This window comes from Pipistrellus kuhlii, unplaced genomic scaffold, assembly GCF_014108245.1.
Source record: "Pipistrellus kuhlii isolate mPipKuh1 unplaced genomic scaffold, mPipKuh1.p scaffold_m20_p_8, whole genome shotgun sequence".
Lineage (NCBI taxonomy): Eukaryota > Metazoa > Chordata > Mammalia > Chiroptera > Vespertilionidae > Pipistrellus > Pipistrellus kuhlii.
The window spans coordinates 35,264,688-35,285,898 of NW_023425584.1; the positions used below are offsets into that span (position 1 = coordinate 35,264,688).

Below are 21,211 nucleotides of genomic sequence, written 5' to 3' on the forward strand. Positions count from 1 at the left end.
AAGAACCAACACTTGATCTCACCAGAATATTGGCAGGTCTGTGATCGTAGACATTTTGGTCAAAGTCCAGTTTATTGAGGGTCATAATTTTCAGTAACAGGAAGAATTTCAAAGTTAGTTGTTGGATGGGTCGGAAACAACTCATATGCTGCGTGATTGAGCATGTTTGCTGTTAATTTCTTGAGTTGTGCAGATATACTAGCTTTCACATCCAATTGTGCTGGAAACAGTTTGTATTTTAATTGGATTATGTTCACCTTAATTTTTTGGCAGTACTTTTTCCTCTGACCGTTGGGTGGTTTTCTTTTATTGTTTGTTTTGTTTTTTAACCTCCTCCAATTTCATTGTTTGTTTGTGTGTTTGTTTGTTTTTACCTCCTCCAATTTCTACCATTCATTTAACTGGATCATTACATAGTCCAGTTAAATGTAAACAACCACAGACATGCTCTGTAACATCTCACCTCTCCCCTTGAGGCCGTGCCTTCTCAGTTCCGGTAAATGACATTTGGGGCTCCAGAAACCAACAATGAGACCCCTGCATGTAGTGCTGATGAGTTTGTAAGCAGTGTTCACAGAAAGTTCTGGTCCCCTCTTCTGTTCCAGTTCGGTGTGGTTTTAAATTGTCTTTCCATTATTTTAGTTTCTTTGGGACCAGGAGGAGGAAAAGGAAAGTACTGTGGCAATCCAGCATATCATCTTAAGTAACTGACTTAATTAGTTTATTCTTTAATTTTTATTTATGAAGCTATAAAATTATAAAGCATGTAATAAATGCATAAGTACAATACTTATGCTTTTTCTTGGATATGTACATTCTAAAAATTAGTTATGTTTCTGCATTAGTATGATTTATGTGCTGAAGTTTTCAAGAGAAATTTTAAAATTTTTTTAAATATTTTTCATTATTTTTTTAATTGATTATGGTATCACATAATTGTCCTCATCCTCCCATTCCCATCTCAAACCCCACCCTACATATGCCCCTACCCCCCTATAGTCCATGGCCACTGGCTAGGCCCATATGCATGCACACAAGTCCTTTGGTTGATCTCTTTCCCTTATCCCCACCTTCCCCTACTTTCCCTATGAGGTTTGAGAGTCTGATTGCTGGTTCTCTTTCTCTGGGTCTATGTTTGTTCATCAGTTTATATTGTTCATTATTTCTCCTAGTTGTGTAAGATCATGTGATCCAAGAAATACCCTTGTAAGAACCTAAACTGCGACAAGCCATAATGGTTATGCTGAGAGGAAAATGAATTAGTCTGTAGTGAGTTCCTTTCTGGGCCAACAATTCTTTTGAGTCCCAATTTCAATGTCAAACAGTTCCTTATGTGTTCATGCCAGCCATGATATTTCAGATCTGGTTAGTGAGAAATTTTAAATCTTTGAAATTTTAAAATTTATATTTTTTATACCATAAATGGAACTTTGCATCTTGTGGACACTGAAATAACCTTTAGGATTTAGGACCATGGAAAAGAAATCTGAAATGTGAATTCACATGACCTCTGGTTTAAAAAAAAAAAAAGATTCTTTAAATCTTCAACTAGAAGAAATGTATATAAAACATAAATACATATTGGAAGTACTGTAGCAGAGAGACAGAGAACTCAGCCTCTGGAATTAAGCAAACTTGGATTTGAACCCCATCACTGATATTTACTGGCTCTCTGGTCTTTAGCAATTTTCTCATATGTCATGATTATTGTCATACTATTTATTTCTAGAGTCATTGTGAAGACTAAATTATTACCTAAATAATTTGTCTCTAATACTAATAAGCAAATAGCTGGGGGGGAAATTTGAGGGTGTATGAGTCACATTCTTTTAGAGTACTGGAGGCAGGGGGGAAATGCACCATTTGGTGTATTAGAGCTGAATTAAACATCCAAATCCAGACACTAGGAGATCTTTAGACCTGCTCGCGGCCAGTGTGGACAGCAGCAAGTTTAGTGCCTGTAGTTGTTGCAGGCTGTTCTCAGATAGATGCACCAGGAGGGGTACAATGCCAGGGCCAGTCACTTCACCTCTGGGCCTCAGTTTCTTTGTACCTATTTTGAGGATTGTTAGGGCTGCTAATTAAGACCCTACTTTGACATACTTTCACTTTAAAGCAGAAGAAAGATACTAAAATAAAAGGATAAATATAAAAAGTGTAGAAGCAACCAAGATGTCTTTCAGTAGATGTGGCACATCAGACAATGGAATATTATTCAACACTAAAAAGAAATGTGCTAACAAGTCATGGAAAGACATACTAAGTGAATGAGGCTAATCTGAAAAGGCTACATACTGTATAATTCCAGCCATCTGATATTCTAGAAAAGGCAAAGGTATAGAAACAGTAAAAAGGTTGCCAGGGATTAAGGTGAGGGGAAGGGGTGAATAGTGAGAGCACAGGGAATTTTAGGGCAGTGAAACTACTCTGTATAATACTTTAACGGTGAGTACCTGTCATAATACATTTGTCCGAACCCATTTACTGTCCAACGCCTAGAATGGGCCCTAATGTAGACTATGGACATTGAGATAATGATGTGTCAATGTGGATTCATCATTTGTAACAAATGTCCCACTCTGATGGGGGGTGTTGACAGTGGGGAAGGCTATGTGTATATAGGTGCAGGGAATATCTGTACTTTACATTAAACTTTACTGTGAACATAAAATTGCTATAAGAAATAAAGTCTATTAAAACACACGCACATACATTAGGGGAGAAAATGAAGGAGAGAAGAATTAAAAAGGCTGCTCACTGAGCCCACCCTTGCCCTCACAGCCTGTTCACAGGCGGCCCTTCCACTCTGTGGCTCTCTCTCCCCTCCAGTCTCACTTCCGTGTGGATGGTAAGGCAGTTTTTCCCCCAACGTGAATTCCTAGAAACAGTGCCATAATGCAGACTGCCACAAAACAGATCATTGTTGAAAGAATTCCATTTCCTTATACAGATAACTGAGGATTGCATTCCTGACCAGAACTTGCCATCAAATTAAAAAGTGTGCTCCACGTTCTTGAAAACAAGCCTGTGTGTGCACCACACATTGATCAGGACCCTGTGGCCCATGAGTGATTGGTCCATAACACTACAGCTCTGGAGACAATCATGTTTTACAACCATTTGGGGAGAGTATATTCCTTTTAAATCTCCTTTGGCTCATTGTTGCCGTTATAATACGGCCTGTCTGGACCAGTGGTGTCATGCAGCCACTCCTGTGGCCAGAGGGATGGGCACTATGACAGACCTATCAAAGACTGGAGGGGCTGAGGCAGTTCTCTTCAAAGGCTTCATTTGTTCAGATAACAGTAGTGGGAAAGGAGGAAGAGGAAGAGACAGAAGGGAGGGAAGGGGAGACTGTCATGTTTCCTGCCTATATCAAGATTGTAGGAACTACAAGGATTTTTACAAGAGTTTTCTCTCATAGCCTGAAAGGGAAGGTCATTGTTCCAGAATTGGACATTGAAGGTATAAAGATTACTGTGCTTCACAAAAACTCTAAACATAGGTGCCTTGCACGTTTCTATTACCTTTGTTACTGGAAGTCTAGGTCAGGTGCTCCATAAAGTTTTTATCACCTGTGATCTGTAAAGCATATGTTCCACCAGAAAATCCTCCTAGTCACCAGCCCTCTGGTTTCCATACACATGACAATGGAAACTTCTGTGTGATTGCAGACTAGCATTATGATGCTAAGGATATTTATAAAACATTAAATTTCAATCAAAGAGATCATATTTTTAATCATTCTTGATCCCTGAATAATGCTGCACATTAATAGCTTATACCATGTAGCTTCAAAATTTCTTATAGCATAAGCTTTGATTTCATGGTAGTGTAGAGTACCCTGTCTTTTTTATAGGGTTAGAGAACCTCCTATTTGTTCTAAATAAATTCTTTCTATCTTTTTATTCCGCTGCTGAATAAAAGAACAGCAGTTTCTCCTACCCAGAATCCCAAATCTGAGTAAGTGCAGTTTCATAGGAACAGTCTATAGAATGGGGAGTTGACTGTCTGAATGATGAGGGGTCAGCAGGCTATGGTCTGCAGGTCACACATGTCCACAGTCTGGTTTTATAAGGCCCAGAATCTAAGAAGAGTTTTTCATTTTTAAGTGAATGAAGAAAAATAAAAAGAAGAGGAAAAATACATGAAATTTTCAATTCATTGTTCATAAAGTTTTATTGGAACACAGCGACTATTTACAGATTGCCTATGGCTGCTGTCACACCACCAGAGCAGATTTGTGTAGTGACAGGAGGGACTGTTCTCCACAAAGCCTCAATATTTCCTACCTGGCCCTTGACAGTATAGATTGGCTGGCCCCTGATCTAAATAATTTGTCACCACCTACTACTCTGCCCACACCCTTTATTCATATATTTCTCTCTCCCTTCCCCCTCTTTTCACACATACATCATTTTGAATTTGGCAATTAGAATGAAAAAGAAATAAAATAGTGACCCTCCAGGAAATGGTGAGCAAAAAACACATTTGGTTTTCCATTGACTTGTCAACTCTGACCTCTTTTCATTTTTTCTACTGTCTTTTTATAGAATTTCTAAGTCCACGCCATTTCCCAACCTATTTAGTATTTAAGGTGGGGGTTAGATCTGATATTTTTTTTTTACTTCCATAAAAAGTTCCCTGTTAGTATGTGGTCCCATTTTTAACCTATTTGCAGACACCCCCGATTATCTCAAATCACTTTCACATGGGGCTGAGGTTAAGCTTTATTTCTCTTGGCATGTCCCTGCCACAGCAGACACTTCCTCTTTGCCTTGAAAGGACAAAACGATGTTCAGCTGTCTGGGCTCAGGCCCAGTGTTTGATTTATACATTATTTAATTTCCTCCTGAAAATTGGAAGCAGGACTTTCAGGAATGGAAGTCAGTATTTTTCATTTGTTTAAGAACACTGTTAGGTCTAATATAATCATCAGTAGTAGATGTCAGCATGATTAGGGGGTGACTTAAGGTAAAGCAAATAAAACATGAATACAAAGGGAAAGTACTTACAATAGAGAAGAGCTGAAGGTTTTGAGTAATCATTATTGTATGTGTTATGGGATTTTTTGTGTGGCTAATCTACATTCAGCAAACTTTTCTGTGCTACATTTGGGGCACGGGTCTTACCTATAACCATTATATGATAGATGAAAATGTCAGGGGATTAGAAGTTTGAGGAGAACATAATGTAATTTTACAGAGGATTTTTTGTTTTTGTCTGAGCTGCTACTGCATTTATCTCCACAATTAAGTTCGTGCACATGCCAGGATGTGAGTGCCAGAATAGTTTGAAATTCTTACAGCAGTGAACTCAGGAAATTAAAAATTAACTCTGGAAATACCATCTCTTGTTTTACATCCTCTTTTGGGTAGTATATTCCTTTTTTTAAACCTTCTGTAGATCGTTGTTACTCTTTAGTTACAACCTGTCTCATTTTTAACACCAAAGTTCTTAAAAGTCTGGCACGCCCACAGTCTCTTCATCCTTCCTTGTCCTCACAACTGATTCACTTCTTTACCCCTGACAGTGTGGTCTCCCCTCCCTCCTCCACTGCTGCCCTGATCTCACCAACTCTATCCTTATCTCCCAGCCAGTAACTACCTCCAAGTCCTTGGCTCTGCTGCTTTCCTGCTACACTTGCCAGGCTTCATTCCCCTTCCTGAAACCCTCGCCGCTTTCCATGTGGACTGTCTCAGTTTCCTGTTCATCTTCCTCTCTGGTGTAAACTCCTCTCCTGGTGTGGCACTGAGCTGGAGTTTTCCCCAGAGTCCATTTCGTGGACCTCTTCTCTCCCTACAAGCTTACGCTTTCCTTCACATCCTTCCTCAGAGCCTGAGGCCTAAGGAGACCTAGGAGGGCTGCCAGGAGCAGTCTGGAACAGCCCCCCTTCCAAACCCTGGTCCAGGGCTGCTTCTGAGCCCCTGAATACAGTCCCCTGTGCCTGGCTCATCAGTGTTCCTCCTCATGGAGGGCCTCACCGCCAGCCACTTTCTTCACACTGCATTCCCTTAAAACCATTCTTGAAAGAAATACTTTGTGATGTTTCTGAGCATCCATAGTAGAAGAGTCAGCAACTAAGGGTTTACTTCTAGACCCACCCCTTATCCATTTGCTAAATGTTGGGTAGATTTGCCTAAGTTCTTAAGTCTCTTTGTTCATTTATGGATGGTGGAGGAATTGGGTTGAACCTTTGGATAAATCAGATGTGGGAAGTCTGAGGCACTGGGGCATCATCTGTGGCAGTGGTGCTGGTAACTGCTGTCATCGTCATCAGTGTTGCCTTCCATGCCAGCATGTTGTTTCTCATAGTTCAGTTGCTTCACTTCCCTTTCTAAGTTTCCTCTGATGTAGTTGTCTTATTTCCCCTTCTGAATTCTAGGCCCTCTCGAAGTGTCTTTAAGTCCCCCTGCTCCCCAAAAGCATGGAACAGTGACCTGTGCCTCAATTTTCCCAAGTGGGTTGCCTGAGTAGAACAGCCCTTCCTTTCCCTACAGGAAACATAGGTTTCAGTGTTCTCATGATTCAGAACTCGTCTGTTTGTAGCCACATCTTCGTATTACAGTCCTATGTTCTATTTTGTCACACGAAACTAGCCTTAAAAATGATAGCATTTTAATTTTTTAACAAATTATGGAGCTATATATTTAGATCTAAATAGCCTGAAATAATTCTTATTAGGTATATAAATGCTACCAGTAGTAAAATATTTAAAATAAATGACAAATTAATATATACTTAAAGTGTTTATATTAAAATGTATCTGTCTTGCTTTTGATTTTATACTTTCTAATGTATGGAATCAAAGCCAACTGCAAAGTTTTTTGGCTTAAGCAACTAGTAATTTTTTTTTTTTTTGCATAATGTTTTTTTCTTATAAAGTTCTTACTTTGTCTCTGAATATATAGTTCTAGAAAGCAGATTGTCTGCTTCTCAGAAGTGTCACTTCTTCACAAATCACACTTAATGCTGGCTACATTGCCCTGTCACAGACTTATCATTTGGGGAACAGGAATATGGATGATGTCCTGCTGGTAGTTTTGCAGGAAAGTAGGGAAGAGCTGAGCTCTGACTGATCTGAGCTTCTGTGATGGGAACGCTGCCACTGGTGGGTTTGACCTGCCCGTGGCCATTGAGGGGCCATGGGAACAGTGTCAATGCACATGCAGTCCCCAGGATGTCCCCTGGCCAGGCAGTCAGCAGTCAGCAAGCCTTTCTGAGCAGCAGTTGCTGAGCTCAGTGTTGGTGGGGTCTCAGGCAGGGGGCAGCTCTGTGATAAGCCCTGGGAAAGGGTGCTCAGGAGGCTGCATGGGGGGGGGGGGGGGCACGACAGACTGAATTCACACTTTGAATACTTTCAGGAATTATTTTTAGCCACTTAGAAATATGGAATAATATCACAGCTGAGAGCTTTATTTAACACTAGTGACCTGGTGCATAAAATCCATGCACATTAAAAGGGAATTAATTAGAGGAAATATTTTAATATTGCTATTTGCCCTTTCTCTATAATAGAAGTGTCAGAGATGAAAGAACATTAGTAAAATGTATATGAAAATCTTCCTCCTTTCAGAGTCTGGGGTGCGCCAGGGGAACCAGAGTCAAGTCCCCGCCCACACATGTGTGCCTAGAAATCTCTCGAGACCCAGACCCAACCAGACCCAGCCCCATCAAGCCCTGCCGGGGCAGGGGCATGGGCATAGCCTGAGGTCCCCCGGCCCTGGCCAGGGCAAGAGGCACCCCTTGAGGTCCTCCGTCAAGCCCCTCCAGGCGGGGAGCACAGACTCGGGCCCTTGCTAATTGCTTATTAAGACTCATTATGGGAACTCCAGCCTCCACTGTGGGCACAGCCATCTTGACCATTACGGCATGATGGTCAGTTAGCATATTTCCTCTTTTTTAGATAGGATTCATTTAGCACTGATCTCTACTTAATCTCTTCTATTTTTATTTGGTTACTACCGGTAGGTATAGATACTTAGTGCAGCCCCATTTTTGTGAAGGCCAGCCAAGAGCACACTTCAAATCACTAGGTATCAATGCTAGGTAGACTGGTTCTAGGACAAGAGGGTAAAGCTCAGTGATTCTACAGCCTGTGGGAGAAAGTGTTTTAGTTTTTGTAAGTTGGAACAGTCTGCCTACACAGTATATATGATACAAAGTGCAATATAGCCATAAGTTCCACATTTGGTCAAAACCAAATTACTAGGTCTGAAGTCCTAACTTTAGTTAACGTAAGTCCAATATCAGATCTTATTGTCTTCATTTGTTCCCCTTCTTTCTTCACTGCTCTCATTCATTCATTCACCATATATTTATTACCTAATTTGTGCCAAGGAAGGTTCTAGGCACTGGCGGATGTTAGTGAACAAAGTAAACAAGTCAGTGCTCATTGTGGAGCTTCATTTTTGTGAGAGGAAACAGACTACCAACAAAATAAATTGCAGTGTCATCTATTAGATAGCAGTGGGGTGGGGGTGGGGGTGCAACCCAGGAAAGCAAGAAAGGGTTTATGGGGAGAAGACACCAGGTTTTAATAAAGTGACTGAGGAAACCTCACTGAAAAGGTACATCTGAGTAAAGACTGAAGGAGCTATGCAGATGTTTACCTAAGGGAAGAGCATTCCAGAAGAGAGAACAACAAGCACAGATGCTCTAAACACAACTGAGCTTTTCATATTTCAGAACAGTCAGGAAGCTGGTGTGAAGAGAATGCGGTGTGTTCTGTCCACTTGCATAAAGTGGGAAGGGTGATTGGTACCAAATGCTGCTGATGGGCCAATCCAACTAAGGGCTAACCATTGGATTATGATTTTTTTTTTAAATCTTTATTGTTGAGAGTATTATAGATGTCCTCAGTTGTCCCCTCCACTTGGTTCCTGTCTCATCACAGGCCTTCATCACCCTGTTGTCTGTTTCCATAAGTAATGCATATATATTTTCATTCTTTGGTTTATCTTTTCCCAACCCACCCCAACCCCCCAGTTATGAACTTGACAGAGCAGTTCTGTGTATGGTTTTAGTTTCACTGAGTGAATTTGAGTCCAAAATGGAAAGGCAGATAAATACAGCTCTCTCAGGAGTTCTGCTGGTGATGTATTTGTGACAAGGGAGAGATTGTGTTTTTAAGATGAGACATTACAGCATATATTTATGCTGATGGGAAAAGATGATCCTGTGTGGTGGATACATACAGCAACAAATCTTGATGTAGGGAAAAAGGAATGGAGTCCAGTGCATAAATAGGATGCATCTTAGGAACCCGTTGAAGCAGGAAGAAGTGAGTGTGCACGGACAAGTAAAGGGAGCGAGCGGGTAGCATAGTGAAAGTTCTTTCCTGCTATGTAAACAAAAGCTGTCTTTACAGTGTTTGAATAAAATCCTGTCATAAGGTCATTTACTCACTTGTCTCTAGAGCTAGCTCCATATTTGGCAAACTGTTAAATTATCTTGTTCCTTTTATTGATCAAAATCCTGTTTCCTGCAGCACGGGTTCTGGTTCTGCTTGTAGAGCCTCAACAGTTGTAACCCTTCCTTCCCCAGGAGGGCGGGAACAACTTTTCACTGCTCCTTCATTCCTTTGGCTCTCACACCCAGCCCCTCAGTGCTGCTGCCAGGATGTGGGTTAAGCCCCTCTCACATGTGATCGCTCGCTCTCCTAAGAAGGCTCAGGCTAATGAAATCAACTCCAATTATCCACCAGCGATGATTTGTCCTGGCCTTTGGGGTCTTTGTTTTCCTAGGTATGTGCCTTGCACATATTCAGTGTATCTCACACATCTACACTCTTGACCAGCAGGCCAACAGGGTTTCATATCAGGTTTTTCCCCAGGGTGCAGCCAAGAACCAAGCACAGCTGCTAGGGAGTCCCCTCCACTTGACCCTTTAGGATAGAACTGTCATTTCTGAGTTTCACATGACTCCAGGTAAATCAATATAGAAAACAGGAGACATGGTCAGATTAAGTGCTATGAGACATCAGAAAAGGGATGTGTTACCAGAGTTTGAACCTGGATGATGGAGAAAGGTGTATCACTGAGGATGAGTTAGTGGGGCAGACAGTTTTCAGGTCAAGATGGCTCATCTGGTGTTGGACACTTTGTGCTGTAGGTTCCTAGAGAGATGCCGGAGATGAAGATGAATGTATCAAAGGTACATAGGAGTGTATTTGAAGACCTGAGAGTAGGTTCATTCTTTGAGAGATCATAGGTAAAGACTAGAAACCAAGGTCCAAGAATACTACGTCTACATTAGAATTGTCTGTGGATGTGAGTGTGTGATCCTCTGAGAATTCGAAGCACATTACCATGTACATGAAAAATTGATACAGGAGAGCCACACTGGTTTGAATAACCAGGATAAAATAAGGAGTCCTGAATTTCCTTTCCCTGTCCTCACTTCCCCAGCCCATGCTCCTGACAGCTCAGGAGCTGAATCTAAGCTGACCTTGGTCCTGCTAGTAGCAGGTTATTGGCAGCAAGGGAGCACCAGAGGTGGTGACAGTGGGAGCCAGGTCATTCTGTAGCTGTGACTGGAGTTGTCAGAGGCTGAGGTCTTGAAAGGCTGCTTGGAGCAAAGCAATGTGAAAAATGGGAAGAACAGGCAAAAGGAGCCAGAAAATAGGATTTCTAACACTCACCTTTTCTGAAATTTAGAATGCGTGAAGATGGGAGAAGCAATATTCCTAGAATTATATCCATGCTAAAGTGAGTAGGAGCATCTTCCTAGTTCTTTCTTTTTTTGCTGGAATTTGACTTGTTCTACTTGACTGCCTTTAGACTTTGATTGACATGTAAATAAGTCTTAAAAGGAAACAAAGGACTGGGAACCACTCAAATGCCCATTACCGAGGACCTGGTTGAATAAACTATGCAACTGTAAAGAAATGAGAAATAGCTCTCTACAGGCTGTTAAGTGATTTTCAATTGTTAAATGAAAGGCAAGGTAAAGAAAAGTGTGACTAGTATGCCAACATTTTTATCTTAAAAGATGGCAATAGGCTGTGGAAAGCTTCCCCGCCAAAAAACAAATGAATAAATATATTCCAGCCAATAAACAAAGAAGGAATGACAGAAATAGGATAGCACCACTTTGCAACCCTTAATGAAGTAAAAGGACTTGGGCAGTTATAAGTGACTACTAACTATAAAAATAAGGGTAGCCAGACATCATCTCTATAACACCTGTGAAGTATTTGTTCCAAAAAATGCAACCTGACTCAGCTCAAGCCGTTAGAGCTAGTTTATATGTACAGGAAATGCAACAGACAGAATATGATAAATCATACCACAGGGACGCTGTTAGAAAATAAAGAATGTGGAAACGAGACAGGATGTATGATCCAGTTTCTTCAATATACATTGTAAGGGAAAAGGAGATATCCTTTAGATTTGTGACATATTAATTAAATTCAATGTGTAGATCTTGATTCCAGTTTGGACAAATTGTGAAAAACAATTATGAATAATTAGCAAAATTTTAAGACTGACTAAATATTGATAACATTAAGAAATTGCTATTTTTAAGTGGAATAATGATATGCTTTTTCAAAAAGCATTCTTTTATAGCTATATGGATTAAATATTATGATTCTGGGATTTGCTTCAAAAAGTTCAGTGCAGTGTTGGTGGTGAGAATTACAATATAGATAAAACCAGGTCGCCTTGTGTTTATCATGGTTAAAGCTGGGAACCAGGTGAAGGGCTTTCACTGTAAATTACTCTCTCCACTATTATATATGTTGAAATTTTCTCTAGTTAAAAACAACAATGTAATGAGATGGGGTGGGGGGAGATAATATTCTTCCCCTAAATATTTTCTAAAGATGTCAGTCTTGTCTCTCTCCCCTTTCTATTATCCTGAATAGGATTTGGGCAGCTTTACAGAAAGACACTTCCAATCGTCCAGCCACTTAGCCTGGTAGCCTGGAGTCAGAGCTCTCCCCACTTGGAATGCCATCCATTGCAGCCTCCCCTCCTTCCACCTTGCCAACACGCACTTCCAGTTATATGCACAACTTTAATTGAATTTAGGGACTGTCTTCAAATAAAATTTCCACAAACTTCCAAACTAAATAGCTCTAGACATAGCTTTGTTGTCTATTAGCTATTTATGACCCCTCCCCCAAATCCTCAATTCTAGCCTTATGACTTAAAAAAGTTTTCCTAGAGGTGGCATTTTAAAGGATTTTAAGTAAGGGCTTCTTGTTCCCCTGCCCTGCCCAGAACTCCCTTCTCTGGCCCGCATTTCCCTCTGAGCTGCTTTCTGGGGAGGTTGGGCACCCTCCTGGTTCCTGCCTGGGACAGCTGCACCTCATCTGCCGGTGGCTCCCAGCTTCTACGGCTTCCTTCTGTCACCGTTCAGCCACCTCTGAGCAGGTCTCAATGGGCCCTGGAGAATGAGCACCTAATCTCCCAGGGAGCCTCCTTCCCGAGCGCCTCCAGTGCAGGCTATTCTGGAAAAGCTTCTAATCCTCCCCACACAGGCTGGGAAAGTGAGAAGAAAGGCGGGCTGTGGGCAGCTGGCACATAATGTCCTGGCCAGCTGCAGCCCAATTAGGCTCACCAGGTCACAGGTGTTCCAGAGTCCGCTTTGAACAAAACCGCTGTCTTGAAAATACCTAAGACTTTCAAGCACTGCAGCCCATTTCTTTTGGTGGATTCTTTAAAGCTATTTAGTGCACTTGAAATACAAAGAGGCTGGAGAGCACATTTAGGCCTCACTGGAGGCACTTTCCTCCCGCCAGACAGCAGGAGCAGGCGGGGAGGGAGCTCTGCCTCTGTGTGCACCACGGCACATAGTGCACCATGGATGGCTGGCCGATGGCTGGCTGCTCTCCCCTCCAGCTCAGTCCTCCACATATAACACTCTCCTGTGCAGTTCACCGCCCGAGCTGGCCATGTCCTGTGCACATAGACCCCATAGGTGCACTTGTCATTCCTGTGGACCTCAGCAGCCTGGAGTGCTGATTAGAGAGTAGCATGAATCCTGCTCTCCACAGCTTCTGTCCTCATCACCTAAGGTAGGGGTATTGAACTCAATCAGAGAAGGGGCCAAAATCTAAAATCCAGCCTAAATCGCGGGCCGAATGGTTTACTGAACAGTCATAAACTGTCATTGTGATGGAAACGCAGCGGAGTGCAGTGATGACAGCGCGGTGCGGGCCACATTGCAAGGCCTGGCGGGACGGATTTGGCCCGCGGGCCTTGTGTTTGACACATGTGACCTAAGGTTACCCTGTCAATTAGCCTCCTCTTCAGCCGCAGATCTGAGGGCTCCTGTGCCTGCAGGGGTGAAGGGGGGAGGTGATAGAACTAAACTAGGCTTCCCCTGCCGCTTTAAGCCACTTTCAGAACTTTGTTACCCCCCTCCCTGCCTGGAGGGTACAGTTCATCTCAGAGGGAGTGAGGAGCTTAGTGCTGAAGGATGGGGCAGAACTGCAGTGTCGCTGTTGGAAGCCCCCAGACCCCCAGTCTGCAGGCCCACATCCTCTCCACTCTCAGGTGCCGTTGTCCCGGTCTGTTCACAATCGGGAGAAAAGTGCACTTACTACCCAGGCCTTGACTGGAAATGGGAAAGAAAGTCTCAGTGCACCGGAGAAGGTGGTGTCCCTGGCACTGAGGACTGGGGCAGGTAGCCACACACACAGGGTGAGTGCTCAAAACACTGCCCGAAACTTGCAGGTCTTCCTGCCTGTTGATTAGTTTTTGGTAAACAGTCTTTGCCTTGACTACTGTTCTTTTTTTTATTATTTAAAATATTTTATTGATTTTTTTTAGAGAGGAAAAGAGAGGAATAGAGAGAAAGAAACATCGATGAGAGAGAAACATCAATCAGCTGCCTCCTGCACATCTCCTATTGGGGATGTGCCCGCAACTAAGGTACATGCCCTTGACCAGAATTGAACATGGAATCTTTCCGCAGGCCAATGCTCTATCCACTGAACCAAACCGTTTAGGGCTTGATTACTGTTCTTTATCACATTGTTTTAAAAACCGGTTACTGCCTGTTTAGAAAGAGTACAGGTTTCCATGTTTGTAGTGAGCCTGCTTCTGTGTTACTAAGCTGGCCCACGTGTTTCAACTCTCCTTGTCTTGTAGATGGGGAAGAACCATAAGCTATGTACAAGAGGTTTTATTTTATTTTTTCTTCAGCGAAATAGACATTGTTCTTACTCTTCAAGGCATTCAGACTTCAGCACAATTGCCTCTTTTGCATTTAAAAGTGAGGTAATTAGATTTCCCAAGGTTCAGTGGTCAAGAGCCTCCTCCTCCTGGGAAGCTGCTCCCACCCTCATGAGAGTGGCTGTCCCGTAATCCAGTTACTGCTTATGGTGTCCTACAGGCACTGCTTTCTCAGAGGGTCAGCTCAGCATGAAATCCAGCCTTCTGGGTCCTCGCATCAGTGAAAACAGCCACTTACTCTTTCCTTCAGTGACTTTCTTTTGAGAATTTCTATTATTTATGTTATTTTTCAGAAATCTGATAGGTCTATTATTACTGCTGAACAAGTGGAAAGAGAATTGGTGACACATTGGCACCAAATAAATGGGTGTCATGGCCACAAAACAACATGTCTTGGTCTAGCTCTGACCGCAAGACCTTGGGCCACTGTTAGTCTTTTGTTTCCTTTGTTATTTCCCCCAAACATAGTATTTTCACCTTTGCAGCAAGGCACATATATATTTTTTTAAGTTTGGGTATCAGAATTTTTGTCAAAATGAAAAGAACACAACATAACCCTTAGCTTTACAGAGCCAGGCAAACACTTTGCTTTTGCAGCCTGTGGGGAAGAGGACAAGATGGCGGAGGGTGAGGGGAAAGCTTCCAAGACCCTTTTTGCCAGAAAAGTAAAGTGCTCAAATGTTTCACATTTTCTTTGTGGTTCCAATTTGTCGATTCAGAATCTTCTCAGTGAGATTCTTCTGTGCCCTCCTGTGGGAAATTCAGCTGAAGCCCCTCACCATGGATTCCCCGACCCCGCCTGCTTTTGAGTATGATGCCAGCGGAAGGGGAGCCGTGTGGTGTCTGTCTGTAGTCTCTGAGAGAGGTGTATACGTATACATACACTCATCTCGTTAGGTTCTCTTAAAGCTTTAGAGAGTAATGAGAGGGTCCTAGTTTAAATTGGAGGTCCTTTACTCAGTTTCTATAGTATTCGTTCTCAGAGATATATTAGCAAACTTACGAGAAAAGACTCCGCCTTTTCAAAGCTTAACACAGTGAAGAAAATCCCTCAGCAACTAATGGAGCCAGATTACTTTCAAGTGGGAGAGTAGATCACCATTTGCACAATTTTTTAAACAAAGCTTCCATTGGTCCTCTAACCAATATACGTATTACTGCATTGTTGGCACTTTTCGGGAATCTTTCTCAATTACAATGCACTTTTCCCCCATGACAACACAGCAAAAACGTTCTGTCCTGTGTAACAAATTCTGATACCCAAGGAAGCTTCTCTCAGACTATCACTGGTATTCCTGCCAGAGTCCTCGTTTGTATTCTAGGATGAACTGGGGACCCAGTAGTGCCTCAGATGAAACATTGCTGAAGATGAACATACCACACAGTGTGAAGCAACTTTTGTTCTGACTTTATCATTCCAAAAGCTTCAGTAGAACTGACAAAATCTAGGTCATGTGAAACGGAAGTGAAAATATTACAGGATATGGGCCCGATATGAGAAAGATGCATGTAGCACACACTTTTTGCTTTTAATTAAAGAATTGTTGGGTTCAATTCAACAAATATATACTAACTGTTTATATCTCCAAGTACAAGGGTATGCTGTGGCTGCTGCCCTTTGACCTCATTAAACTGACTGGTCCTCTGTCTTTTGCTCTTTCCCTCTTCTCTCTGTGAGATAGGCAGGAGCCACATTGTGCCTTGACTGAGTTGTTTGGTGGGGGTTAGCACCTCTCAGAGTCTGTGCTGAAAATCCCCAATAACTCCAACAACGGCCATTTATAGACTTTTCTGTCAAGAACAGGGCCGGGGTGGGGAAGGGGGACAGCAGAAAAAAAGTTCTGTGGGAAACACTGGATTAAAGAAAATTAAGCAGATCATCATTACTAGGCTTCACAAAATCTTTAAAAGTCTACTGTGCTCATGGGAAACAGTATAAACACAATTACCTGAAACTTACTCATATTTGATCAGAATACTTCTGTAAGACACCAGTAGCTCAAGGGGAATGCGGGCATGGGCCATGGGAACAGGCAGGAAAGCTGCACCTTCCTTCGGAAGTAGAGTGTCTTGGCAGTCCTACCAAAACCGTGACCCCGGAGCCACCAGAACCCAAGAATACTCCAGTTTTCCAACCTGTCTTCTTCGTTGGGTCAGAGGAGAAGAACCAGCAATACCATTAAGGCTTTTCCTTTTGGAATTTCTACTAAGAAGCCTTTTCATGGGGCAAATAAAAGCAAAGGCACGTTAGGAGCTGTGCTCTGTCCGCTGCTTGTGCATCAGCTTCTCGGGAAGTCGGTGAAAGCTTTGGAGATGCCTGTCATTAATGTCTTCCTCTCCCCCCACCAAAGCACTTTGCTTTTGCCACACGGCAGTTAACTGCTGTCTACACCTCCTGGTTTGGGAACATCAGAAGACAGGTACTGTGTCTTGGACATTTCTAGATGCTTCACCTGGCCTCATCTACATGTTATACAGAGGAGCTATTTAATAAGTGTTGATTGATGAAAGCATGACTGGTTATGAGTAGTGTACTATTTCCTCTCAGTTACTGGTTTTGTATTGCTAAGCAAATATGATCTATAATAAAAGGCCAGGCATCACGACCAGAACAGCCAATCGACCAGTCACTATGAGGTGCATTGACCACCTCTTGGTCCCTCCACCCCAGCCCACAGGCTCCCATGGCTGGATGGCCAACTGGGAACCACGGGAAACAGGCTGGGTGGCAGCAGAGCGAGACTGGACTTGAGGGGCATTGGCGAGCAGCTTCACAGACAGTGGACATGGCTCTGATCGCAGGCTAGGCCAAGGGACCTACACTCACACAATTCTGTGCACTGGGCCTCTAGTAGGAAAATAAAAGTGGCAGAAAGGACTGCCTACTTGACTCTTTTTTAGGTCCTTGTAAATAAAAAGCAGGGTGACATTTATCAAAGCAAAGTGTTAGTTCAGGCAGTCCTTCCGCGCCCCCTGGAAGTGCGAACAGCCTCAAACCCAGGAGGACACCTTCCGGGAGGTCCTCGCTTTCCCCTTGTCATTGTCTCTCAGGTTCTAAAGGCCATCTGCGTCTAATCTGAGCATCTCTCAGCTCTCTCACCAAAGCTCTGTCCAAGTTTTCTGTGTCTCACAGAATTGTGGATCGCCAGGTTGGATGGAATTGTTAAGTAAAGGTTAGGCCAGTACTAAATATTATAGGGAATTTCTTAAATGTTAACATACACTAGAGGCCCCAAATTACAAACATCCAGCTTTTAAGTGGCTGTGATTGCTCTGCCCACATCTCATCATCTAGGCCCCTCTGTCACTGCTATGGAAGCTACCACGTAAGGGCAAATGCAGCTTACTGCTTAGAGAAAAATCTGCAGATGCAGATAAGGGAGAGAAAGGCTTACCTGCCGAGAGCAATTACTCACGGGGGCTGACCCCAAAGACAGCCTGTGAGGCCTCAATGACCTGTCACTACCCACCCGCTCTACCTTGACATGTCAGACTACCTGAGAATCCAGGGATTGCAGGAGCATAGTAATTTCTTCCAGTTTTATTTCTGGGTATTGAGAGGAAGCCTATTAGACTGTTGGTTCACTTTTTCACATGTGCCGGCAGAATTAACCACCTGCCTCATAGCTCTGTGAACCAAATTCCAGGAACTTCTAGAGGCTCCAGGCAGCCTTTCAGTCACCTCTTCTTTCCTCAACTCAACCAACCTCCCCATTCCTCTACTCTTCCACCACCACCTCTACCCTACACGAGCTCATCTGGCCACTCCATTTGCCAGGCTCCATCAAGACTTCACATTAGCTGATCACTGAATTGTACAAGACCGGGGCCACTAGTCACAGAGCCGGCAGCACAGTCATGAGTAGCTGTCTGGCACACGGGGCAGGTACTCAGGAAGTGTTCGTAGCCATGATGCACTGGGCCCGGTGCTCGGTGAGCTAAGTCTCAGCTCTGAAGTGTGCGAGACGAGGCATTGCCCAGAGGGATGGCTTCTCTGCTCCACTTTGCATGAGAGGGAGCAGGGCAGAGGCAACGTTCCTGTACTGTCAGGGACTGGACTCTGCCGCCAGCAGAAAACTCAGTCCCCTCTGCCTCCTCCCCTCTGGATCTTCTTCAGACTTCTTAGCCTCACAATCATTGCTTCACATTCTTGCCCGGATGAGGAAATGCTGCTCGGGAGGAGGGTAGGAGGGTTGAGGCTCTTCCCACTTGGGCCCTTCACGGCCCTTCAGAGGTCCCCAGCTATCTTTGGCGCACAGTGGGACCAGTGGATTGCCAGGTGACCGTGCTGGCACTCCACACTCTCTTCACCGTGCTTATTATTTATCATTCCGTATTTTCAAAATAACTCTTTGCACCAGTGTATGTGATGAAGTTGTTTTACTAATCCTTTAAGTTTTGTGTTTTCCCTCAAGTTGGAGACTGGACTTGAGGGTCATTGGCGAGCATTAGCATGCAGCGCCTTGGCAGTCAACTTCAGTGCTCATTAATGAAGCCCAGAACTAACAGTTTCATTGTCGTAATTTGACAAAGCCACCTAAATCTATGCATGTTTTTTTGAAAGCTTCCTAAAAACATGCTGCTAAATCCCCTAAAAAGGGACTGAATTGCTTTGGCAGCCATTAGCCCAGCATAAGCAGAGGAGCGCTTTTCAATAAGTGAACAAACAGAGAAAACATACTGAATGGCTGGACAAATGCGTTTCAGCTGGCCCTTTCATTTACCGATAGAAGGGCGCAGTCAATATCAATCACTGTTTCCCCTGTTGCCCTGAAAATCACAATATCTCTTTTCATCCCACAAGCTCCTTTCACCACAGTAATGTGTCTTTAGAATGACACTGCCATCAGCCTACTTCCGCTGTCTGAAGACCGGAGAGCTTAAAAACACATTTCAGGATTCAAGACTTGAACCTGCCTCCCTTCCGGTTCCCCACCGCCCACTCTGCCCTCACTCCCCCCACCCCCGCCCCCATTCTCTGCCATTCTTTCAGCTTCCCTCGCTGAGTAAACAGAATTCACTTCTCTGTTCTACGCAGCTCTCCAAAGTAAACGGAGACAACTCGATCTGATATTCCCGAGATTTAAGAACTCATTAAAGAGATGCACATAAAGAAATGCTTTTACATGTTGGTAATGCATCAAAGGCTGAAAGGAATGTGGCGATTCTGTGCGTGGCCAGGTGTGCTGATGAGCCGGACCTCACTATAGTCCACCTTTCTGGCCCGCCACACGTGCTCACTCACCCTGCCTAGTCCTGCGGGCGACACCAGTGCCTGCCGGTCTGTTCCACCTTCACAGCTGTGAGCAAGTGCCATTATCTTGTATATGTTGCTGCTCCTGGTTCTGAGTGCTTATGTGTAGTTTGGGAATGAAGGTGATTACTTTTGAACATTTAAGTGGAATAGGTTTAGCCATGTGCTTATAGTTGCAGAAGTTACACCGAAATGCTACATTTCTAAACACCAGTATCGGTTGCCTTCTCTCTCCCCTCAGGTCATCGCTGTCTGTAGAGAGGCCGCCCTCCTGGCGCTAGAAGAAGACTTTAAAGCAAATTGCATCAGTAAAAAGCATTTCACTCAAGCCTTGAGCACTGTGACGCCCAGAATTCCCGAGTCGCTGAGACGTTTCTATGAAGAATACCAAGAGAAGAGCGGGCTTCACACCCTCTGAGAAAACATACCCTTTGTTAGGCTAAACATGCTTTCTAGAGCAAATTTGTTTCGTTTTAAAGTTTTGTGTTGAGATTGTTAAAAAAAAATTCTTAAGAAACAAAATGTCTGAAATTTGTTGACTGGATTTAAGGGGTTCCAGTTCTTGTAGACATTTTAAATCATATGGATAAAATGGAGATCTCTGGACAGAGGTTTAAATCAGTTTTACCTGGAAATGTGTGCTGAGTTTTAAAATGTAAACTTCTAGTTTTTTCACTTCTGACCTGGTTCCTTCATCCCATGAAGTGCTTTTATTACTTCAGAGCCCATGTCAGTGCATTCTTAAATGCCAAACGTAGGCATTAGTTTTATACAAAAACAGAGAGAGTGCATGTGGATGACGCATGGCAGGAAGTATTTACAAATCTTTATTTTTGAAGGCCAAACAGTGAAATGGCCAGAAGCTCCAGCCAAGCTTATGTGGCCTTGTTTCCAGATACGTATTGGTTCTCACTATAATTCATACCTGCATTTTTGCTTCAGCCACATTAATCTTTACTTATGGCATTTAAAGAACAAAGAAATAAGAGTCATTTCATATACTGTAATGCCCTTTAAAAATTTAAAAATTTGGAAATATAAACCCAGTCCAGGTCTAGAGCAGTACTTGATGGTGTTTTTTCATCAAATGCTAGAAATATAAAGTGTTCATGTTTTAACTTGTACACATTTTCAGGTCACCAATAAAGTTTTCAGTTAAAAGATGAACCAAATTGTACAGTCAATCATATTGTCTCATGTTGCATTCTAAATATGTGTATTTATATTTCCGGTTATTTTATCCTTGAGGTTTCTTAATGCTTGAGTACTCCATAAATATCCTTGAAAAATTGTTGGACTTTGATTCCCTGACTTCCTAGCAATGGAAAGAAGTGCACTTAAACCTGGTCACTGTAGATCTTTGAAAATCCCCAGAAAGACAAGTCAGGCAAGAAATACCTCATTATCAAAACACTGGGGCTACACAGTTTTGTGGTGGTGGGTATTCTGAAGTCATGTCCAAATACTTGATTTCTGTAACTATCAAAAGTAGATTTGCAAGGCTTATTCCCAGACTCCAATGGTTTGTTAGTACATAAAATCACCTGAGGGTTGAAAACTATCACTACTATTTAGAACTGTGCTGTCAAATATAGTAGACACTAGTCACATGTGACTATTTAAGTTTAAACTCTAACTAAAATAGTATTAAAAGTTTAGTTCCTCAGACACGGTAGCACTTGGTAGCCACAGGTGATGAGTGCCCGCCATATGGAACAAAAGGCATTATAGAGGCTCCCTGCACAGCATTTGTGCACTCTGGGGGCTTCCT

At 42.9% G+C, this 21,211-nt stretch overlaps 1 protein-coding gene across 2 annotated transcripts in view; it reads left to right on the forward strand.

The window, feature by feature from the left end:
- SPATA5 (spermatogenesis associated 5) overlaps nt 1-20,624 on the forward strand; it is a 203,044-nt gene extending 182,420 nt beyond the window's left edge. For both annotated transcript variants that reach the window (XM_036423606.2, XM_045576592.1), the window contains one exon: nt 19,682-20,624. In XM_036423606.2, coding sequence (XP_036279499.1) covers nt 19,682-19,858 — 177 coding nt within the window. In that variant the 3' untranslated portion in view covers nt 19,859-20,624. The remainder of the gene's footprint in view (nt 1-19,681) is intronic.
- Nucleotides 20,625-21,211: the final 587 nt, after the last annotated feature.